The sequence below is a fragment of the Somniosus microcephalus genome, chromosome 10, assembly GCF_052327205.1.
Source record: "Somniosus microcephalus isolate GS21.2 chromosome 10, FLI_Smic_1.0, whole genome shotgun sequence".
Taxonomy (NCBI): Eukaryota; Metazoa; Chordata; class Chondrichthyes; order Squaliformes; family Somniosidae; genus Somniosus; species Somniosus microcephalus.
The window spans coordinates 163,396,399-163,419,629 of NC_140996.1; the positions used below are offsets into that span (position 1 = coordinate 163,396,399).

Below are 23,231 nucleotides of genomic sequence, written 5' to 3' on the forward strand. Positions count from 1 at the left end.
ATGGGAAAGTCATACTCACTTTTCCAGTGCGTAGAAGGTCATGAAACCTCTTCCTGCACTGCAGCCAGGTTCTGCGGCACATAGACAAAGAGTTGACCTCCTGGGCCACTTGCATCCACACAGCTTTCGCCTGCTGGGGAGGCTTCTTCCTCCCTGAGGAAGGGAAGAGCACCTCCTTATTTCCTCTTGCTCCCTCCACCAGAGCTTGCAGGGCGGCGTCATCGAACCTTGGTGCAGACTTTGGCCTACTGCTGGACATATTGGCTGGAGGAATCTATCACAGCAAAGGGCATAAGGTTTGCAGCCTGCAGAAGAAACAAGGCTGCTTGCAGGCCTTAAATCCACCAGCACTGATGACGTCATCGGAGGCAACTTTCAGGATGGAAAGACTAAGTGGGCCAGGGGTTCCCATATGCTGGAAATCAATTGCCCAATTAGGGGAACAATCGCATATTTTTCCCACATCAAATTGGAGTCGGGTGGCTAACACGAAAAGCGGCTGACATGCCCCCAGCCCGCCCCAATGGCAAAACCGAGCCCAGAGTCCCCCTCGCCTCCCTTATACAAGAGTGGAAGGTGTTACAGATGTCGCCTACTCCAGCCTGGAAGGATCCCGACGTGAAGAAGTTCAAGGCCACGGTCACCTTTACAGCCACTGGCAATGCCATCTTCGCCCTGGACTAAGGCTGCAGGTTTGCCTGCAGCAGGTGGCAGATTTCTGTGAGCACCTCCTTAGTAAAACAGAGACATCGCACACAGAGCTCGTCGCTGAGGTTGAGGTCAGAGAATTGCTCCCTGAGACCCTGGGTGGATATAGCCTCCTGTTGACAGCCCTTCTTCCCCTCCTTCACCTTGCAAGTCAGCACCAAGTCTTTGAGCACGTGCCACACCGCTCCTTGTAGACTTTAGGCCACTTTAAAGAAGTCTAGAAAACACCAAACACTTGTACAAACTCAGCAACAGCTAGTAGAAATCAAACAGCAACTAACCTGTAAGTAGGTGCTGATCCCTTTAAATAGCACTGGTGGGGTTTCCTTCTTGCTGCTGAATGCATGTTCAGTTGTGCGAGGTTAAGAGAGGGCAAGTGCTCCAGCATTGAGGTCGAAAATGGCAGCCCTGGCGCCAATCAGCATGCAATGCTGATTGATGTCACGATCTGCCTACTCTGCATTCTAACGGCCCATGCCCTTACCAAGATTGCGTTCGGCGCGGCCTGCACCAGAAGTGCGCGCGCAGCTCAGACATTATTTCCAGCACAAAAGCTGGCACTACGGAGCCGATTTTCTAGGCCTATCTGTTTACTGTGAAATTGCAGCAGGTGCACTGCAAAGCACTTGGTAAAACAGTCAGGAGTTATTTACTGCGGTCATGCGGCAGATCAAAACTCCCACATCTTGCCTTCAGTCTTGATCTTGGTTGCAAAGCAAGAGATTTACATCAGACTGGTCTAAACTGCTGCATGTGAAACTACTGGCTGTTTCTTCAGGCATGTAATTCAATCAGATTTGCCAAGTCTCAGTTATTCCAATGACAGTCAATGACAATTTATGAAAAAAACTTCCTGTTGTGTGTTTCACTGTAAAAGGACAAAGAGATCAAAGCATTGAAATCGGTTTACAAACCATGTGATTCTTTTTTTTAAAAAAAGCTCAGTTTCTAATGGTCTGACCTTGGCAAAACTGATTTAATGCCACTCAGAGGAATCCCTCACTATAAACCCTGAGGGACTGAATTCAGGATGCCAGTGTGATCATAGAGCACTGATAGTATAAACTGAGTATAAAACTGCATCTGTGTACATAAATGGTGCCTTGCCATAGCTGATCTCAGATCTTGGAGATAGACCATCCTACTGTTGCCTTTTAATGAGTGCCTGAGGCTAGAACTGTCCTGTTAGATGGTATGGGAGTGTAATACTTAAACAACATTGTAATTAAATGCACGTTCAGACACTCCAACGCTCGTGAATATATCACGAGAGACGTGATTTCGAAGTAAAATTAAGCCTCATTCATGATCTCACGATAGAACTGTCAAATCTCGCGATTTTTTTTTCTCCCCACGCAAAGTTGGTCGCACTCACCTTCAGATGTCAGCAATCAGTTCGTGATGGCCAAATGCGCTTCCTGTCCGAGAGCAAAGGTCGGGAAATGCACTTCCTGTCCGGGAGCAAAGCTCAGGGAAGCACCAGATGGTCTGTCCACGGAGGAGGATAGTGGTGTCTCCCAGGCTCCGGGAGCCGCTGCTCGCATCGACTTTGTGTGCGCTTCTTTTTTGCTCTCTCTCTCTCTCTCTCTGAGGGAGCCAGGGCACAGAGACAGTTGATCTGCTGCGATTTCTCGAAAGTGGTGCGAATGCTGTCTTGTTTTGCACACTTTGTACAAAAATAATAAATTGCAGGACAACGGAGTATTACAGTTTAAACTCTTTTAATGAAGCATCAGGTCTGTGATCTGACTCACAGCAGTACAGCACTGTGTGGGCAAAATGGAGTCAGGACCCTGGGTCCTCCAAAACAATAGCAGTCCTTACAGATGCCTGCAGGCCAATGACAACTCAGCATGTGAATATAATAGGTATTCCTTACAGATGCCTGCGGGGCAATGATAATTCAGTATGCAAATGTTACATCCCCTTTCTTTTAAAAGAAAAATGTTATGCATTACTTTTGAACCTTTCTTCTACATAATGTTCTCAGTAGCATCAACATATAAGTAAACTCAACGTTTAACTAGCACTGAAAACATCTCAACGTTTCAATAACGATGTACAGTTTTTTTTTAGGGCAGCAATCCGCCTACACCCTTTGACAGTTCACAAGTCAAGGATAACTCTAGGCTTGACCTCTCATCGGAATGACGGTGTTGTTCCTTGGTGTTCAGGAGGTGCCTGTGATTGCGGCGGTACACCTGTCCTTCTGGGGTGCGGATGTGATACGATCGCTCAGTGTCAGCTGGCTGGATGACGACTGCTGGCTTCCAGTAGTCATGCTCCTGGATTCTGACAGATTCTCCATTGTGCAGCAGCGGCAGTAGTCTAGCTGACCTGCCATAGTATCTCTTTTGGTGTTGCTGTCTCTGTACACATTTTGCATGCACTTGCTTGCAGCCGACGACCTGCCAGGGCCTGTCTGGGATACGGTGAGGTATCACGAGCTCTTTGACATTTGCTGGGCGGCGTTCTAGACAAATGGAACATTTTCTGACAATGTCCTCAATGTGTTTGCACATTCCGGGCCAAAACGTAATGTCACGTGCTCTTTGTTTGCATTTTTCCATGCCCATATGTCCAGCATGAATTTTTGTCAACATCTCTTCTCTGAGACTGGTAGGAATGATGATTTTCTCCCCTTTGAAGACGATTCCATTGATTTGTGACAGTTCGTCTCTGTGGTTCCAGAATTCAGATATGCTCTGAGGGCATTTCCTCCTTTCCTCAGGCCATCCTTCATGTATGACTTTGCTCAGCAGTGTGAGTTGTGCATCTTTCTCTGTTCCTGCTCGGATCTCCTTCAGTTTTGAGTCACTTACAGGTAAGCTGTTGTACACCATATGCACCTGCACATCCATGCCTTCACTGAGGCTGCTGTCCGGGTAGCTAAGAGACTTTCTGGAGAGCGTGTCTGCGACAGGAATGTCTTTGCCTGGACGGTGAATGATTGTGAAGTCATACTTCTGCAGCTGAAGGATCATTCTCTGTAGCCTTGGTGGGGCTGCGGCTAGTGGTTTCCTCATGATTGACTCGAGGGGCTTGTGGTCAGATTCCACAATGACTCGTCGGCCACAGACGTATTGGTGGAAACGCTTACATCCAAACAGAATTGCATATAGCTCTTTCTCGATTTGAGCATAGTTGATTTCACTGTCTGTGAGAGATCTGGAAGCGTAGCTGATGGGCTTTCCTTCTTGCAGTAATACTGCGTCTAGTCCGTACTTTGATGCGTCCACTTGTAGTCTGAGCTCTTTCTTGGGGTCGAAGTAGGCAAGAACTGGTCCTGGTTCTCTGGTGATTAGTTCTTTCATTTTCTGAAATGCTGTGTCATGTTGTTTGTCCCACAGGAACTCATTGGATTGTTTGAGCAACTGACGCATGGGTGCGTTGATTTCGGAGAGGCTCGGGGCAAACTTGGCTAAGTAGTCAACCATGCCTAGTACTGTCTCTAGCTCTGCGCGGTTCTTCGGCGGCTCCATCTTCTTGATGGCGGAGATTTTCTCCGATTCCCGAAATAACTGATCTCGGTGGATCCGATTATGCTTTTCTCGGGGTTGAGCCGGATACCTTTCTCCCGTGATCTTTGTAGCATCGCACGGAGGTTCCTGTCATGTTCCTCTCTATTCCTGCCATAGATGCGGATGTCATCTACGATTGCGACTACTCCGCCGAGGCCTTCATAGGTTTCGTCGATCTTCTGCTGGAATTCCTCCTGAGCTGAGATAAGACCAAATGGTAAACACAGAAATCGGTAGTGTCCAAATGGTGTGCTGAACATTGTTAGCTTAGATGACTCTTCCGTGAGCTTGATATTCCAGTATCCTGATCGTGCGTCCATTACACTGAAGTAACGTGCTCCCACTAGCTTGGGTGTGATGTCATCTAGCATTGGTAGAGGGTAGTGAGGGCATTTGATAGCCTTGTTCAAATCTCTGGGGTCGAGACAGGCTCTGAGCTTGCCTGTACGTGGTTTCTCAACCACTACTAACGCGTTGACCCACTCTGTCAGTTCTGTTTCCCGGACGATGATTTCTTTATTCTCCATTCTCTGCAGCTCCTCCTTCAGGCGACAACGTGGAGCAAGGGGTATCCTTCTCGGTGGGAAAACCACAGGGGTTGCAGCTGGGTCAAGGTGAATAGTGCATTCACCTGGGAATAGTCCGATTCCTTTGAAAACATCAGCAAACTTCTCCATGACTGTCTGCTTATCAACTGGTGCTGTCAATGATAGCACTAGCTTGACGAGGTCCATGTCTAAACATGCCTTTAGACCTAGCACTGGAGGTGCTTGAGTGTCAACAATGTAAAAGTTCAACATCACGTCGCTTTCTTTGTACTTGCATTTCATCACGCATGTGCCTTTTACAATGAGCTGCTCACCTCCATAGCCGGTCAGTCTGCGTGAGGTGGGCTGTAGCTCACACTCATCCTTTAAGCTGTGATACTCACTCAGTGGAATTACATTAACCTGAGATCCAGTGTCTAGTTTAAACTTAAGCTCTTTGCCCTGTTTTCCTGTCTCAATATCGGCAAAAGCTTGCTCAGTCTCTGAAATCTGTTTTTTCTGTGACACAGAATCAATAAACAGTTCCTCTGCATTTGGCTCTCTATCTGGCATTTGGCTGTCACTCACTGTGTGTACTGTTGTTCCGAAAACAGTCCTGCAAACTTTAGCAAAATGGTTCCGTTTACCACATTTAGTACATTGCCTTCCTTTGGCAGGGCAGTACTCCTTTTTTCCATGCCAGTTGTTTCCACAATATCCAGTTTTTGAAGCGTTTTATGTCTGTGTCGCCCATTTTTAGAACTCTCTCTGTTCTTTCCATTCTGAAACACGCTCTCTGGGCGGTGTTCTTTGGTGCGTGTCTATTAACTGCATGCACTGTCTGTTCACACGAGCTGCTCGTGGCGCCGGTTATGGTTTTCAACTGTGCTTGGGCTATCTCCTGCGATCTAGCTATGTCCATAGCTTTGTCCAGTGTTAGCCCGGACCCAACATTCATAAGTTTCTCTCTCACTTTAGCTGAATGTATTCCAAACACGATGCGGTCTCTGACCATCTCATCCTTATCTGCATATGCACAGTCTTTTACCAGCAGTTTTAACTCAGTCACGAACTGTTCAAATGACTCACTATCTCCTTGTACTTTCTCCTGAAACTTGTACCTAGCGAATATCGTATTTGTCTTGGGCATCACATATGCTTCAAAACGGTCAAAATAACTTTTCAGTACCTTTGCTTCATCCGCGGTGAGAGACCATGTGTTAAAAATGTCTCTCCCTTTTTCTTCGATCCACAGGAGTAGGTAGCTGCATCTTTCTTCCTCCCCTTTGCTTTTCAGTGGACCCGAAAACATCAACTCCACATGTTGCTTGAACTTGCTCCATTCTCTAGGTAAGTTCAAAGATTCCCAATTCATTCGGGGTAAGGGAGCTCCAACGATGTCCATTTCAAATCCCTGTTCTGACACCATGTCTTGTTTTGCACACTTTGTACAAAAATAATAAATTGCAGGACAACGGAGTATTACAGTTTAAACTCTTTTAATGAAGCATCAGGTCTGTGATCTAACTCACAGCAGTACAGCACCGTGTGGGCAAAATAGAGTCAGGACCCTGGGTCCTCCAAAACAATAGCAGTCCTTACAGATGCCTGCAGGCCAATGACAACTCAGCATGTGAATATAATAGGTATTCCTTACAGATGCCTGCGGGCCAATGATAATTCAGTATGCAAATGTTACAAATGCAGCACCATATGAGTGAATGAAGCGCAGTTCCCAGCTCAACATAAACATACTACACACAGGCTCATTAGCATGTGCCTGAGTGTCAATCAGAGCCGCTACCACAGCAACCCTGCAACAAAAAAACTATCTGCGTGCGTGCAACCAGCACTCACTTTGCAACTCAACCAGCTTCAAATTGAAAATAAAAACTGAAAATGCTGGAAATACTCCAAAGTAAGTTTAATTGCACTGGCTTCAACCAATTTGTCATTTTATTTTATTTCTTTGAAGCGACAGCGATTCATTAATATAGATTACCCATTTACAATTATCAAAGAAATCACAAGTGATTTACTAGGAACAAAACCACTTATGTACATTTTGTGTTTTATTTTAATACTTCTGATTTTTAGATATATTTTCAGTTAAATCAAATAGAGGTTGAACAAACCACGTGTAATAGCGTAAGCATAACTACTATTTTACTGAAAATAAAAAACACTGGTTGCCTCCATGTTATCAACGGAAAAAAGCAAATTTAAAAGTGCCCGCCTCTTTTAAAGGGGCACAATTACAGTAATAAAGGAACGTAATTGATTAAATAAGCCACTAATGAGCTTTATAAACCAACTGTCAATCTATATTTGTTTATGTTTGAAAAAAATAGCAACTCATGATTTTTATACCAAATCTCTTGATTTTTAAGCGTTTGTCTCTTGATTTATGAGGTTGGCATTACTGCACATTTCCGTTTAAGGGTGAAATTCCTTTTGTAGTTAAATTTCAGAACCTTGAAACAGGCCATTTCAGCCTCTCAACCCTGTTCTGCAATTCAATTAGATCATGATTGATCTGTAGCTCACCCCCATTTACCCACCTTTATTCCATATCCTTTGATACACTTACCCAACAAAAATCTATCGCTCTCAGTATTGAAAATTTCAATTGATCCAGCCCTTTGTGTGAAAAAGTGTTTCCTTATTTCACTCCAAAATGCTCTAGATCTAATTTTAGGATTATGCCTCCTTGTTCTGGATTCCCCCACCAGAGGAAATAGTTTCTCTGTATCTACCCTATGAATCCTTTAATCATTTTATGTATTCAGGCCATGTGCAATTTGCAGAATTTCCCAGGATCAATCTATGCATCAGCAGGAGTTGACGGGTAAAAGGATGTGACCATTCATCCTATGAGGGTGGTGAGTTTCATTGATTTTTTTGTAAAAGACTCTAATACCCTTCTCTGGCGTGGGACTTGATGGACGCCATTTTGGTGAGGGCCATAGTACTGCCGATAGCAGCGCTGGCCCTGAACATGCACATGTGGAGAGTGAGACTTAATAACATGCTCTACAAACTTGGACCTTTAAGCTGAGTTTAGCGCAGGGGCCTAGGCTCGCTCTGAAAAGCGAGCATGCTGCAGACTGACAAGGATGCTGTCAGCACTTCTTAAAGGGATACACACATCTTTCAGGTAAGTTTGCATTTAAGCTTTTGGACTGGATTTTTTATATTTTATTGAAGTAGGGGCTTGATGCAATACATGTTAAAAGTTTTTAAAGTGTGCATGGATTGCAGGCAGTGCTGCTGGTCACTTACAAGGCCTCGGATGGTTAAGGAAGACCTCTGATAAGACAGACAATGCAGGAAATGCTCTGTAGGTCAGGCACTTATGCTTTTATTTCAGATTTACAGCATCCGCTCACAGAGGGAAGAGGAAGACGCAGAAGAGAAGGAAGCGCAAGAGGAGGAAGCAGAAGGAAGGATGCAACCCAGACAGCCCCTTTCTGGACGGAATATTCAGGATGGAATCATCCACCTGCAGTACTAGTGAACAAAACCCCAATTCCCCTTTCAACATTTGTCCCACACCTTACCTTCCCTCTGTTACTGATCCTCTTGGCCACAATGCTGAAATAAAAGCCACCACAAAGAAAACTTTCCAATTCAACTTTATACATCGATCCATCCAATAGGACATCAAGAAATCAACTCATCACCCTTATGCATTCCGTTAGTGATGGTCTTGTGTGTGCTTTTGCCTATCCTACTGATGTCAGGCAGTGCAACCCCAGTGGCTGCAGCATGGCTGGCGGAAGGCTGCTGACTGTCAGTGGGGGACACTGCAAATGGCCTTGCTGGTCGAACTTGAGGAGCTGGTGGCTGGGAATTCGAGTGATGGTGTTTCTTTTTCTTCTTCACTCTCCTCTCTCTCTTCTTGGTCACCTACTGGCTGGGCAGGCTGCATTTCTTGGGTGTGTGAAATGAGGAAGGTACAAGGATGCAGTTGTGGTGAGGGGAAAGCGGGAAAGCAAGAGGTGCATGCAAGAAGGAGGATAATGTATGAGGATACCAGCATCTTGTATCCTTTCTGCCCCACCGCTGGCCAAGGGCTCAGCCATGCCCCTGCCAAGAATGGCCAGCACCGTCTTCTCCAAGGGGGCGAGGTGAAGCTAGGAATGGGAGGTGTGCATCGTGTTTTGTACAGATTGTTGGTAGGTGAATAATTGGTGAGGGGGGTTCGTGCATTGAGCAGTGTATGAGGCTGGTGGTGCAGTTGGTAGGTGACAGCTTTTGAAGGTGCATTCACTGACCTTGACCAGTGGTCTGAGGTCATGAAGCTTCTTTGGGCACTGGAGCCAGGTGGTGGGGGCGACAGTGCTGGCAGTGACAGCCTCTGTGATGTGGTCCCACATCGTTGTTTCTGGAGGGCCTCCTGGCCCCTGTGGGTAGAGGGCCGCTCTTGCTGTTTTGACCCCCTGCATAAAGCTGGAGTGCTGCGTGCGAGACCCTGGGTGCCCCTTCTCTGGCTTGCTGAGCCATTTGTGTTAGTGCTGAAGCACTTTTACCATTTTTTGAGGTTCAGAAGGAAATTCAGCTTTAAGTGCTGAAGAATCCCATTTGGGATTTCTTTTTAATGTTAATTTTCTCATTCAAAGACAGTAAGGGTTGAAAGCTGCATTTTTTCACTGCATTGTAATCTTTATTAGTTCTGAGTACATTGCCCCTTTAATTTATAGCCCCTTCTAACTGCCCACAATTCCTTGTGAGCTCCACAGCCTCAGTCCCCTTGGCTGTAAGAAGCTACAACGCCGACTGTGGATGGGAACTTCGGGTCGGAGGCCTCCATTAACGCCACCAGGAGGGCGTTGTACGGTACGTTAGTGCTGCGTTACACATCACCAGCACCCAGCGCAAATTTTTGCCTGGTAACGCTGCGGCCATTGACTCGAGTTACTGGTGACACCAGCAATTCTCTTGGCGCACACCAATTTTCCCCCCTATAACTTTTATGTGGAATTGTTGTTGGTGTAAATTAGACCACATCAAGGAGCTTGTTTTCAGCAGACCTGATTCAGATACACGTCAGTGAAACCTGACAGTCTCTATGGTCACAAATTATCCAAGTTCAAATCTCCTTCCACCACTCCCAAATGCCCAAACCCCCTACCACACCTCCATAACTGGCATATTCCATATTGAAAAGTTAAAAAGTATTTTCTCAAAATGGCCCATGTGGATGTTTACAATGTGTGTATACATATACAAGAACAAAATAACCACAGTAATAGGTTAGTGTGGAGCTGCCCTGCTGAGAACATTCAGTATAAGTGGGGTAACTCCACCAAACATCTTTACTAACAACACATTTTCATGAGTTATGACAAGTAATCTCACTATAATTGAGACATTGGGCAGGATTTTAACTCAGGTGTGGGATGGTGTCGTGTTATCCGCATTTCATGTTATCCACCCGAATCTAAATGGATGTGGAAGATTGATGCAATTTTAACTTAATTGTCCAATTGATTTCCAACGTGTGAGAACCCTTGGCAAATGGGTTTTTCATGACTGAAAGTCGCCTCCGATGACGTCATCATTACTGCTGCATTTAAGTTCTACAGCAAGCCTTGCTTCTTCTGCAGGCTTCCAAGCTTTCTCCATTTGGAGTGAGAGGCACCTGCAGGAAACATGACAAGCGGGAGACCCAGATCAGCTCCTCGTTTCAACGAGGTGGCCCTGCAGGCATTGGTGGATGGGGCTAGGGCCAACAGGGAGGTGCTGTTCCCTTCTTCAGGGAGGAAGAGGCCTCCCAAGGGGGTGAGGTGAAGCTAGGAATGGGAGGTGTGCATCGTGTTTTGTACAGATTGTTGGTAGGTGAATAATTGGTGAGGGGGGTTCGTGCATTGAGCAGTGTATGAGGCTGGTGGTGCAGTTGGTAGGTGACAGCTTTTGAAGGTGCATTCACTGACCTTGACCAGTGGTCTGAGGTCATGAAGCTTCTTTGGGCACTGGAGCCAGGTGGTGGGGGCGACAGTGCTGGCAGTGACAGCCTCTGTGATGTGGTCCCACATCGTTGTTTCTGGAGGGCCTCCTGGCCCCTGTGGGTAGAGGGCCGCTCTTGCTGTTTTGACCCCCTGCATAAAGCTGGAGTGCTGCATGTGAGACCCTGGGTGCCCCTTCCCTGGCTTGCTGAGCCATTTGTGTTAGTGCTGAAGCACTTTTACCATTTTTTGAGGTTCAGAAGGAAATTCAGCTTTAAGTGCTGAAGAATCCCATTTGGGATTTCTTTTTAATGTTAATTTTCTCATTCAAAGACAGTAAGGGTTGAAAGCTGCATTGTGGATGCAGGTGGCTGATGAGGTCAACTCCTTGGGAGTCACACGACGAACCTGGATTCAGTGCCGGAAAAGATTTCATGACCTTCAGCGCACTGGAAAAGTGAGTATGAATTTCCCATCACCCTCAATCTGACCCCCACTGCCTTTCCTCACCAGCACTCAGCTTTAGCAATCTCTTCCTCCACATCCCACTCGACACTGACATCCATGCACCCTTACCCATTCCCTCTCTCTCTATGCTCACATTCACATAACTATTCAACTATGCAGCCCTCACACTCCCTATCACTCTGATGCTATGAAAACTGACAACACACAGGGAGGGCCCTTGGTCTTGCCACCTCACTCCATCTTTGTCTCCTAAGTATCTATGCTATGCAATCTCTACTCTCACTCCTTCATTCTCACTCAACCTCCACTTGTCTCCCTCATTGCAGGAAAAGAGAGCTCACAACAAAAGAGAGTGAGCGAGGACAAGAGGAGGGACAGCCTCAATAGTCCACCTGACCCCCTGGGAGGAGGCGGTACTTGAAATAGTGGGACTGGAGGATGATGCGCATGTGGGGGACGGACAGACAGGTGCAACACTGCAAGTTGGTGACAGAAAAGTTTCCCATCTCTCTCTTTGACATTGCATGAGTCGCTGATAATGATTGTGAAGCTCTAACAGATGGACTTATGAGCGTCTGCAAAAAGCAATGTGCATGTAGCCTTTGCATTACATCTCTGACTCTTTCCTTTACTCCCCCACAGGACCATCACAAGCATCTGCCCCCCCTAGCCAGGAAGAAGAGGCTGAGCAGCCAGACTCCTCAGAGGAAGCTGCAACCTCTGAGGGCGCAGCATCACCAGAAATCTGCGCACCCAGCACCAGCGCAGACACTCACACCTCGGTGGGACCTTCGGGACATAGAGTAGTGTTGTCACCTGGTGTATCACAACTCACAAGTGAGCATCAGCAGATTGTGGAGACAGGGACAGCAGTGGAGAGTCCTAGTCAGAGGGCGCAGGACTCTGCCAGCTTGGCTCAGCAGCATGTCGACCCTCTGCCTCTGGGTCCATCCATTAGATCAGCGGTGATGGAACTCCAGGTACAGATGCAGGAGTCTTTGGCAGGTTTTGTCTCTAGGGTCACTGCGAGTGTGGAGCGAATGGAGGAGTCCATAGCGAACATGACCAGAGCCTTTGTGGAGTCATTGGCGCATGAACGCATCACCACGGAAAGGATGGCAACCTCCGTGGAAAGGATGGCTACCATAGAGGAGAGGATAGCTACGGTAGAGGAGAGGATGGCTACGGCCATGGAGGAGCTTAGTCGCCAGGGTATGGAAAACATGGTCATTGTTCAGAATAGAATGACATCTCTTGAGGAGCGATGGGCATCTATTGAACAGAGAAACCAGACCTTCATGGAAGTCCTTCTGAGTAGGACTGCCATTGCAGATACGGGTCCCCATGGCCCCCCTGATGTGCAGCAAGGTGCTCTCCAGCCACTTGCAGGTGCTGAGGGGGACCTGACCCATGAGAGGGAGGTTGGTGGCAGACCTCAAGGAAGTGGGGGCTCCTCTCCAAGCGCTCACACTTCCATGCCACTGCAGAGCCCTTGGTCAGAGCCCCACCGGAGTCCAGACCCAAGTGAGATCAGTGTCTCAACCCCTGCACAGCCGCAGGAGCAGCAGACTGTTGACAAGCCCTCACAGGCTTGCCACCCCAGAGGACGCTCACCAAAGATGTCGAGACAGGAGCAGCAGCAAAGTGAGCAAGGGGCCTCCACATCTGCTGAAGCCACAGGGGAGGCACTACGTAGGAGCACGCGTAAGAGGAAAATTCTGCACAAATAGTCACAAGGGTAGTCACTTGGGTGCAATTTTGTGTTTACTGTAAAAATGCCATCACTTCGTTAATGTACATAAAATTTCTGATGGCAAATGTTGCAGTTGTATCGTCTGTCATTTCGCTATTGGGACTTCCACATTGAGGGCTTAGGAATACTTGCAACTGTCAGTATGGTGGTCAGAGTGCTCGGAATCCTCTGGTTCTTGGCCATTGTCAATGCTCTGGTAAGAAGCTGTGAGGCAAAAGTGTTTGTTTGACTAGGCTAAGCAAATCTGGCCAGGATGAGTGCGTTCCTTGCATCCTGGGCAGCAATGTTCTCACGTAATGCTGCCGCTGGTTGATGGGCCTCTGCAGGATGTTCATTTTCGCCCTCCTCCTCCTCCTCCTCATTTGAGGAGGATATGTGAGGAGCCACTTGGTCCTCAAGAATCTGCAAGCCATGATGCTGTGCCATGTTGTGAAGTGCACAGCAAACCACGACGATTCTGGAGACCCTGGCTGCTGAGTACTGCAGGGCTCCACCTGATCTATCCAGGCATCTGAAGCGCATCTTCAGCAAACTGATGGTTTGCTCGATTATGGCTCTGGTGGACATGTGGCTGGAGTTGTAGCTCTCCTCAGCTTCGTTGGATGGTCTCCTCAGCGGCGTCATTAACCACATCCTCAGGGGATAGCCCTTGTCTCCAAGTAGCCATCCGTTAAGTTGGTCTGGCGGACTGAATAGCGGAGGCACACTAGACTGGCACAGTATGAAGGAGTCATGCCAACTGCCAGGGTACTTGGCACAAACATGCAAATTTTCCTTCCTGTGGTCACACACCAGCTGAACGTTAAGGGAGTGGAAGCCCTTGCGGTTGACAAAAATACCTGGATTGCGATGGGGTGCCTTAAGGGCCACGTGTGCAGTCAACGATGCCCTGCATCCTTGGAAAGCCTGCCAGATGAGCTAATCCAACTGCTCGCGCCGTGACACTTGCTCGATCCTTGGTGAAATGGATGTGATTGTGCGCGAGGGCAAAGAGGGCATCGGTTACCTGCGTGATGCAAGTGTGTGCAGCCGCCTGGGAGATGCCGCTGATGTCTGCTGCTGATCCCTGGAATGAGCCTGAGGCAAAAAAGTTGAGTGCGGTGGTGACTTTGATGGCCACTGGTAATGCTTGTCCACCTGGTCCTCTGGGCAGCAGGTCTTGCTGTAGCATTGCGCAGATGTCACTCACTACCTCTCGCGAAAGTCGGAGCCAACTTTGGCACTGCTGCTCAGACATGTTGAGATAGCTGACCCTGTGTCTATAGACCCTGTTTGGGGGGTATCTCCTGCACCGACGGGCTTCCAGGCGCTGGCCCCTTCTGGCCTGTGCAGCCTCAGCTGGGTGAGTAGCAGCCTGGCGCTCCTGCTGCTGCTGCTGTTGCTGGTGCTGCTGTGGCTCCTGGTTCTGCTGGTGCCGCTGCTGGTGCTCGAGCTCCTCTAATGCCCAGATTGGAAGGAAATAGATGGCTCCCATGCTTCTGGTATATGCCTCAGTTGAGGAAGCGCTGAGGAAAGGTGGCGAGAGGGGTTTCCCAGGAGGTCACACTGGAGATGGGTGTGAGGCTCCAACCTTCCACAGGTGTGGTTAAGACCTGAGACCACGAAGTCCTGCCACCTGCAAATGATGGCTGATCAAATCTCCTCTTTTATGGTTGACCTGCAGTTGATAGTCAGCAATCCAATAGTGATCCCGCCAGGTTTCACCGTCGTGTTTCCCACCACACGTGTTTCATGTGGGAAAAGGGTTAAAATTGCAAGGGCCTTTTAAAATAGGATTATAGAGGCCATTTAGTGCTTGTTAAGGGCCTTAACGACCAGTCCCGCCTGTTGGTTGCAGGACGGAGTCGGGACCATCAGACACGCCTGAGTTAAAAATGCTCAGAGTCGGGAACCAGGCGGGGGGGGGGGTCCCGCGCGCCAGTTTTTGCGATTTTTAACCCCCCACAGGCCTCCAATCCCGCCTCCACGGCTCAATGAAAATCCTGCCCATTAACTGTATTTAACACGATAGCAAAATACTGCAGATGCTGGAAATCCGAAATAACAACAGAAAATGCTGGAAAAACTCAGCAGGCCAGGCAACATCCGTGGAGAGAAAATAGAGTCAACGTTTCGGGTCAAACCCTTTGTCAAGACTGGAAAAGCACAGGAAATGAAATAGATTGAGAGGCCAGGCTGGGAGAGAACAAAAGAGAAGTGAAGAGACATTAAGAGGTATTCAAAATGAGACGAGATGATGATAGGACTAGTGGAGACAAAAGACGGCTCTAGATTAGGTGTGAAATGTTCTGGCAGAATGAGAGACAGCTGCCATGTGGGAGAGAAAAAAAGTGGGGGGGGGAAAGGGCCAAAACAAAGGTGTGGATAAAAAATAAGTAACAATGTAATGGGGGCCGAGGTTATGATCTGAAATTGTTGAACTCGATATTGAGTCCGGAAGGCTGTAAAGTGCCTAATCGGAAGATGAGGTGCTGTTCCTCGAGTTTACGGTGAGCTTCCGTGGAACAATGCAAGAGCCCGAGTACAGTGAGGTCTGAGTGGGAATGGGGCGGTGAATTAAAATGACAGGCGACCGGAAGCTCGGGGTCATCCTTACGGACTGAACGGAGGTGTTCCGCAAAGCGGTTAACTGTATTTAACAGTTTTACTGACAATGTACAACCTTTTGGGGAGTCTTTGTTTCATTGGAAGACCAAGGAAAGGGTCAAGACCTGCAGTTCATGACGCCGTCAAGGTTAAAAGGAGTAAAAGAGAAGGTGAGGTAAATTAAGAAGTAGTGGTTAGGTGACGCCAAGCTTGGGTTTTAAAAGCTTGAGGACCTGAAATATAGAAACATAGAAGATAGGAGCAGGAGTAGGCCATTCGGCCCCACGAGCCTGTTCCGCCATTTAATGAGATCATGGCTGATCATCCAAATTCAGTTCCCTGTCCCTGCCTTCTCCCATATCCCTTGATCCCTTTAGCCTTAAGAAATATATCTAAGTCCTTCTTGAATATATTTAATAAGTTGGCCTCAGCTGCCTTCTGTGGTAGAGAATTCCACAGGTTCTCCACTCTCTGGGTGAAGAAATTCCTCCTCATTTCAGTCCTAAATGGCTTACCCCTTATCCTTAGACTGTGACCCCTGGTTCTGGACTCCCCCGCCATCGGGAACATCCTTCCTGCATCTAGTCTGTCTAGTCCTGTTAGGATTTTATAAGTTTCAATGATATGCCCTCTTATTCTTCTAAACTCTAGCGAATATAAGCCTAATCGACCCAATCTCTCTTCATACGTCATTCCTGCCATCCCAGGTATCAGCCTGGTGAATCTTCGCTGCACTCCCTCCATGGCAAGAACATCCTTCCTCAGATAAGGTGACCAAAACTGCACACAATACTCAAGGTGTGGTCTCACCAAGGCCCTGTACAACTGCAGCAAGACATCCTTGCTCCTGTACTCGAATCCTCTCGCTATGAAGTCCAACATACCATTTGCCTTCTTAACCGCCTGCTGCACCTGCATGCTTACCTTCAGCGACTGGTGCACAGGGACATCCAGGTCTCGTTGCACTTCCCCTTTTCCCAATCTATTGCCGTTCAGATAATAATCTGTCTTCCGGCTTTTGCCACCAAAGTGGATAACCTCGCATTTATCCACATTATACTGCATCTGCCATGCATCTGCCCAATCACCCAACCTGTCCAAATCATACTGGAGTTTCTCTGCATCCTCCTCACAGCACACACACCCACCCAGCTTTGTGTCATCTGCAAACTTGGAGATATTACATCTAGTTCCCTCCACTGGCATAAGTGCAGTGGAATAGAACCCCAGTATGTCCTAACCTGAAAACGGAGATGCTATCCCTATTCCCGGGACAGGTATATTTGCATAACAGGGATAAATGTATCACATTTGCAAGGGCACTTCATTAGTGCCTGCAATTATACATCTCCCTCTCCCTCTCCCCTTCCTTCTGTCCCGCTTCCCCTGTCTTCTTCCTCTCCCTGTCTGCCATTCCCACTCCTCTCCCTTGTGCTTCTCCCCGTCCCCCTTTCCCAATCCTCCTCTTCTCATTCTTCTCTCCTTTCCCACTCCCTTTCTCTCTCCCACCTCCCCCTCCTCCACCTTGGTCCAATTAGCCATCTCTCTGATGCTTCTAGACCTGGTCTTGACTCTCCGTGGGAATATACGAAAACGAAGGACAGAAAAAGACCAGCTGGTTCATCAAGCCTGCGCTAAGCTGTCAATGTGTAACAAGGCACACACCATGATCTAATCCGCCCTGTCCCTGTCCCTGCCCCACTCACTAGCCACACAATCACCTGGGAGAGGGAAAAAAAACAACAAAAAATAGGCCTACAAATTCAAGACTGCCTGCCGGTGGACTTTGGGCCGCAGTTAACAGCCGCTGAAATTTATAGCACTGGCAGCACCGGTACATTGGTGCTGCCTGGTAATTAACATTAGCGCAGCGCTAAACTCACTGTGCAGGGCGGTTCTCCTGGCGGTAGTCCCAGCAGGAGGCCCAATGTAGCCTGCAGGTTCAATTCAGCAGTGTCAAAATCAGCATAAGCTTTGTCAGTTTGACTGTGCAGCAGATTTCTGATTCTGTAGTCATGCACCCTGTATTCCCCACTCTTGTCTCTGACTATTGTCTGCTTTCTCCAATTTTGTTAAAGTTTCAATTCGCAGTGTTGATTTTTATAACTTTTTTTATTAGTTCCTCGGATATGGGCATCATTGGCAAGGCCCGGATTTATTTCCCATCCCTAATTTCCCTTGAGAAGGTGGTGGTCACCATTGACCAGAAACGTAACTGGACCAGCCACATAAATACTGTGGCTACAAGAGCAGGTCAGAGGCTGGGTATTCTTCAGCGATTGTCTCATCTGCTGACTCCCCAAAGCCTTTTCACCATCTACAAGGCACAAGTCAGGAGTGTGATGGAATAATCTCCACTTACCTGGATGAGTGCAGCTCCAACAACACTCAAGAAGCTCGACACCATCCAGGACAAAGCAGCCCGCTTGATTGGCAGCCCATCCACCGTCTTAAACATTCACTCCCTCCACCACTGGTGCAATGTGGCTGCATTGTGTACCATCTACAAGATGCACTCCAGCAACTTGCTAAGTCTTCTTCGGCAGCACCTCCGAAACCCGCGACCTCTTTCACCTAGAAGGAGAAAGGCAGCAGGCGCATGGGAATACCACCACCTCAAAGTTCCCCTCCAAGTCACACCATCCTGGCTTGGAAATATATCATTGTACTTTCATCATTGCTGGGTCAAAATTCTGGAACTCCCTACGCAGTAGCACTGTGGGAGTACCTTCACCACACGGGCTGCAGTGGTTCAAGAAGGCAGCTCACCACCACCTTCTCAAGGGCAATTAGGGATGGGTAATAAATGGTAGCCTTGCCAGTGCACCCACAGTGAATGAATAAATAACATTTTTAAATGGTTGATATCTAAGTCACATGGGAATGTCTATGGGATTGTATTATGCCCATTGACTTCTCCTTAATTTGGATTCAGACTGAACTCGAGTGAAAAGGTTTGATTTTGCTCTAGTGCATCTGAAATTATCACTTTATATTGCTTTAAAGGGATACTGTCTTTCCTAACATGTTTTTATCCAAAACCTTATAGTTCATTTGCCAAACACCATGATGTGGTGATATAATTTGAGTCAAATAGAGTTGGTAGATTTTTGGACTCTAAGGGAATCAAGGAAATAGGGGGATTGGGCAGGAAAGTGAAGTTGAGTCCGAAGATCATTGAATGGCAGAGCAGGCTCGAAGGGCCGGATGGCCTACTGCTGCTCCTATTTCGTATGTTCTTATGTAAAATGCTCTTTTGCTTTGAAAAGCTATTATTGCACCACTTGCACAAACTGTCAAAATGAAGTCTCCTTCCCAGTAATAGACATGAGTCTTTAAAGGAATAGCTTCACATTGATAATAGCAGCAGATCAGTACACAGGCAAAAAGCAAAAAGTCATAGCATTAATTACTTACTTTCTGTTTCATAGATTGGCTACTGGAACGATGCAGACAAACTAGTTCTAATTCAGAATGAGATGATGTTCCCAAATGATTCTTCTGCCATCGAAAACAGGACCGTTTATGTCACTACAATATTGGTAAGCCAGTTGTTGTTTTTTTCTGGTAGGTACATGTGCACTCCAGGTACTTCTTGTTTTCAGTTCTTATTTCACCAGTTTTAAGGGCCAAAATGTCATTATTTTTGTCATTAACTCATTGTTGTTTTAATTGTTCTTTAACGAGTTCTCCACTTTTAATAGCGTTTTCCCCTCCTGTGTCTTAACCATGTGACAGACTGCCTGGGAATAAGGTCAAGCTGCAGCCATTTGATCTGCAGCCTCCACATCTGCATATGACAGTCCTGGCAGAGTAGCAATACTGCTGGCCAATCTTTGATACCTTTTAATATCTAAACTGTAAAAAAAATCCTATCTTTACTTGATACAGAGTTTACAGTTGACTTGCTGTCACCAGCTTTACTACATTAAGGGTATATGGCTCCTTAAACACACTGCTGTATGTATTAAATTCCAAACCAAGAATATTAAATCAATAAATTGAAGGAGTAGCATATCAAACATTTGTTGTATTAAAAGGAGACAATGGCAAAACAGGTTTTTGATTTGTGTCAGTGTCTGATACAAGTGCAAACAAACATTGAGAACAGTTGGTACAATTTCCACCTTTGTCTTCACATTGCAGCAAAGAACACAGCAAAATGTTCATTGGTACCATAACAAATCATCTGGGTTGCTTACTTCTGTTTATCAATGTCAGAGCAGGGCCAGAAAATACCACAGAAAGGAAGTCCTGCTGACAACCAGTTTATATGATGTGTGAGGTCAGCCTTCAGGCCAGCACTACCACCAATGGAGGTGTGAGATTTTCACTCACCAATAGTATGGGGGTAATTTTAACTCCCAGGAAGGGCGGGACAGTGATGGGGGGGTGGGGGGGGGGGTTAAATTCTTAAAAATGGGAAACCCGATCCTAACTCGCCGTGAACGCGCCTACTTCTGGTTTAACCGGGACAGGTTTGGGGTCGGACGAGTACCGACACCTGAGAGACGGGTCAGTAACTATAATATTTAAACGAGACCCCGTGCCTCAGATTTTATCAACGATTTGGATTTAACGGCTTTGGGCCGGGTTTCCTAGGGCTCAGGAAACCTGGCAACTGAAGGGATGTGGGAGCTGCCAGATCCAGCAGGCGAGTGCTTTTCCAGCACTGCTTGTGGGCCAAGAGGAGCACGAGTGCTTCCCCCCAGCCCCTCAAGCAAATCTGCCGCTATCTGCCTCTCTCCCGCAATCTCCAGACAGCCCGGTGATCGGCCGACTCCCCACCCCCGGTGATCGGCCGACTCCCCACCCCCGGCAATCGCCACTCCCCCCACCCCCTCTTGCAATCTCTCGGAAGACCCACGATCTCTCCCACCTGTGATCTCTTGGACCCCCCCTCTCCCTGCGATTTCGCTCCCTCCCCACCCCCACTCTCTCCCTCCCTCTCTGCCTTGCTCCAAGCCCCCCGGGCTACTCCACCAGCTCCCAATGTTCTCAATTGCCGGGGACTGACCCCAGTGGTCCCTGGCTACTGCCTTGTAGCACAGGCTTTCCCACCCGGCAGCCAGCCAGCCCCTCAACATGACCAGCTGCCGGGCGGGAAACGGAATTAAAAAATCCCAATGAAGTCCTGCCGTTAAATTTGGCAGAACCTCTGCGTTCCTGGCGTTTCCCGGCCAGTGACAGGAACCCCCCACTCCCTCCTTGTAAATCAACCTAGATCTTTATTGTCCACCTGTGCCAAAAGCATAAATATGCCTAAAAGATGTAAGCTACATCTGCATGTAGGCCACAGGAGACAGGCAAGTGACTAATATATATATATGCCTGGAAATTATGGTGGTCCCGCACGACCAGCCCTTGCCCAATTCCGGGAACAGGGTCATTTGTATAACCGGGAGCGCTGCCGGCACTTACAAGAGTGCATCAATGGCACCTGCTCCAGCCTAACCTGATCCGATCTGCTATTCTTAGGTGAAGTGATGCCTTGCCACTCCACCACAGCTCTTTCCGAGGCCCAAATGGGACAAATAACCTGTTTTTTAAATCTCTGGCTGCCAAGGGAGTCACTATGTTGCTAGAGAAGATAATCAATCACCTCCTGGATCGATTCTCTTACCCAATAGAGAATTGGGGGCCATTAGAAGACCTCAAAGAAGTCACACCGGTTGCAACAGGCATGAATTCCGCTGAAGCTTTTCAATAGCGTAAAGGGAGGAATTTCCCATGGATGCCTCAGAACTCCTCCCAACACATCCCCTTGACATAGGGGAGTGGGTGAAAGATTTGCCCACAGCCCCCCGCACCCCCCAAGTATATAATTTAAATCGGGTGGAATTCCGGAAGAGCTGATTTCCAAGCCCCCATCTCCGGGTGGAAATGAGATTTACACCCTTTCCAACCCAGCAATTTTGAGGCCATAGGGTCACCTCGGCTTAGTTGGTAGTGCTACTACTTTCGAGTCAGAATGGTGTGGGTTCAGGCAGCAATTCAAGACTTTAGTGCATAATTTAAACTGGCATTCTGGCGGCTGCAGGGCATTCTGGAGGGGGAGGGTGAACAACCAGTTGTCGTGGTGCATATAGGTACCAACAATATAGGTAAAAAAACAGGATGAGGTCCTAAAAGCTTAATATAGGGAGTTAGGAGGTAAATTAAAAAATAGGACCTCAAAGGTAGTAATCTCAGGATTGCTACCAGTGCCACGTGCTAGTCAGAGTAGAAATAGAAGGATATTTCAGATGAATACGTGGCAAGAAGGAATGGTACAAGGGGGAGGGATTCAAATTCCTGGGACATTGGAACCGGTTCTGGGGTAGGTGGGACCAGTACAAACTGGATGGTTTGCACCTGGGCGGGACCGGGACTGATGTCCTAGGGGGAGTGTTTGCTAGTGCTGTTGGGGAGGGCTTCAACTAAATAAGCAGGGGGTTGGGAACCTATGCAGGGAGACAGAGGAAAGGGAAGCAAGGATAGAAACAAAAGACAGGAAGGAGAAAAGCAAAAGTGGAATGCAGAGAAATCAAGGGTGTAAATCAAACAGGGCTACAGTAAATAATAATTCTAAAAGGACTAAGAGTGTTAAAAAAACAAGCCTGAAGGCTTTGTGTCTTAATGCAAGGAGCATTTGTAATACGGTGGATGAATTAGCTGCACAAATAGATGTAAACGGATATGATGTAATTAGAATTACGGAGACATGGCTCCAGGGTGACTAAGGCTGGGAATTCAACATTCAGTAGTATTCAATATTCAGGAAGGACAGGCAAAAAGGAAAAGGAGGTGGGGTAGTATTGCTGGTTAAAGAGGAGATTAACACAATAGTAAGGAAGGATATCAGCTCTGATGATGTGGAATCTGTATGGGTAGAGCTGAGAAATACCAAGGGGCAGAAAACGTTAGTGGGAGTTGTATACAGACCCCCAAATAGTAATGCTGAGGTTGGGGATGGCATTAAACAGGAAATAAGAGACACGTGCAATAAGGGCACAGCAGTTATCATGGGTGACTTTAATCTACATATAGATTGGGCTAACCAAATTACTAACAATACTGTGGAGGAGGAATTCCTAGAGTGTATACGGGATGGTTTCCTGGACCAACATGTCGAGGAACCAACTAGAGATCAGGCCAACTTAGACTGGGTATTATGTAATGAGAAAGGATTAATTAGCAATGTTGTTGTGCGATGCCCCTTGGGGAGGAGCGATCATAATATGATAGAATTCTTTATTACGATGGAGAGTGAAGTAGTTGACTCAGAGACTAGGGTCCTGAATTTAAATAAAGGAAACTACGATGGTATGAGGCATGAGTTGGCTAGGATGGATTGGGGAATGTTACTTAAAGGGTTGACGGTGGATAGGCAATGGCAAATATTTAAAGATCACATGGATGAACTACAGAATTTGTTCATCCCTGTTTGGCATAAAAATAAAACAAAAAAGGTGACTCAACCATGGCTAACAAAGGAAATTAGGGATAGCATAAGATCCAAGGAGAGGACATGTAAATTGGCTAGAAAAAGCGGCAAACCTGAGGATTGGGAGCAGTTTAGGATTCAGCAAAGGAGGACAAAGGGATTAATTAAGAGGGGGAAAATAGAATATGAGAGTAAGCTTGCAGGGAACATAAAAACTGACTGTAAAAGCTTCTATAGATATGTGAAGAGAAAAAAATTGGTGAAGTCAAGCGTAGGTCCCTTGCAGTCAGAATC

General features: G+C 47.2%; 1 protein-coding gene and 1 long non-coding RNA gene across 8 annotated transcripts in view; one reads left to right on the forward strand and one right to left on the reverse strand.

Annotated features, from left to right (window-relative positions):
- Positions 1 to 1,489, reverse strand: part of LOC147111809 (uncharacterized) — a 50,008-nt gene extending 48,519 nt beyond the window's left edge. For both annotated transcript variants that reach the window (XR_015079750.1, XR_015079751.1), the window contains exon 1: positions 990 to 1,489. This is a non-coding gene — a long non-coding RNA (uncharacterized LOC147111809). The remainder of the gene's footprint in view (positions 1 to 989) is intronic.
- The window catches only part of LOC147111808 (glutamate receptor 4), a 235,621-nt gene that overhangs the window by 113,764 nt on the left and 98,626 nt on the right, over positions 1 to 23,231 (forward strand). For all 6 annotated transcript variants that reach the window (XM_085999064.1, XM_085999067.1, XM_085999062.1 and 3 more), the window contains one exon: positions 18,943 to 19,053. In XM_085999064.1, the coding sequence (XP_085855190.1) occupies positions 18,943 to 19,053 (111 nt within the window). The remainder of the gene's footprint in view (positions 1 to 18,942; positions 19,054 to 23,231) is intronic.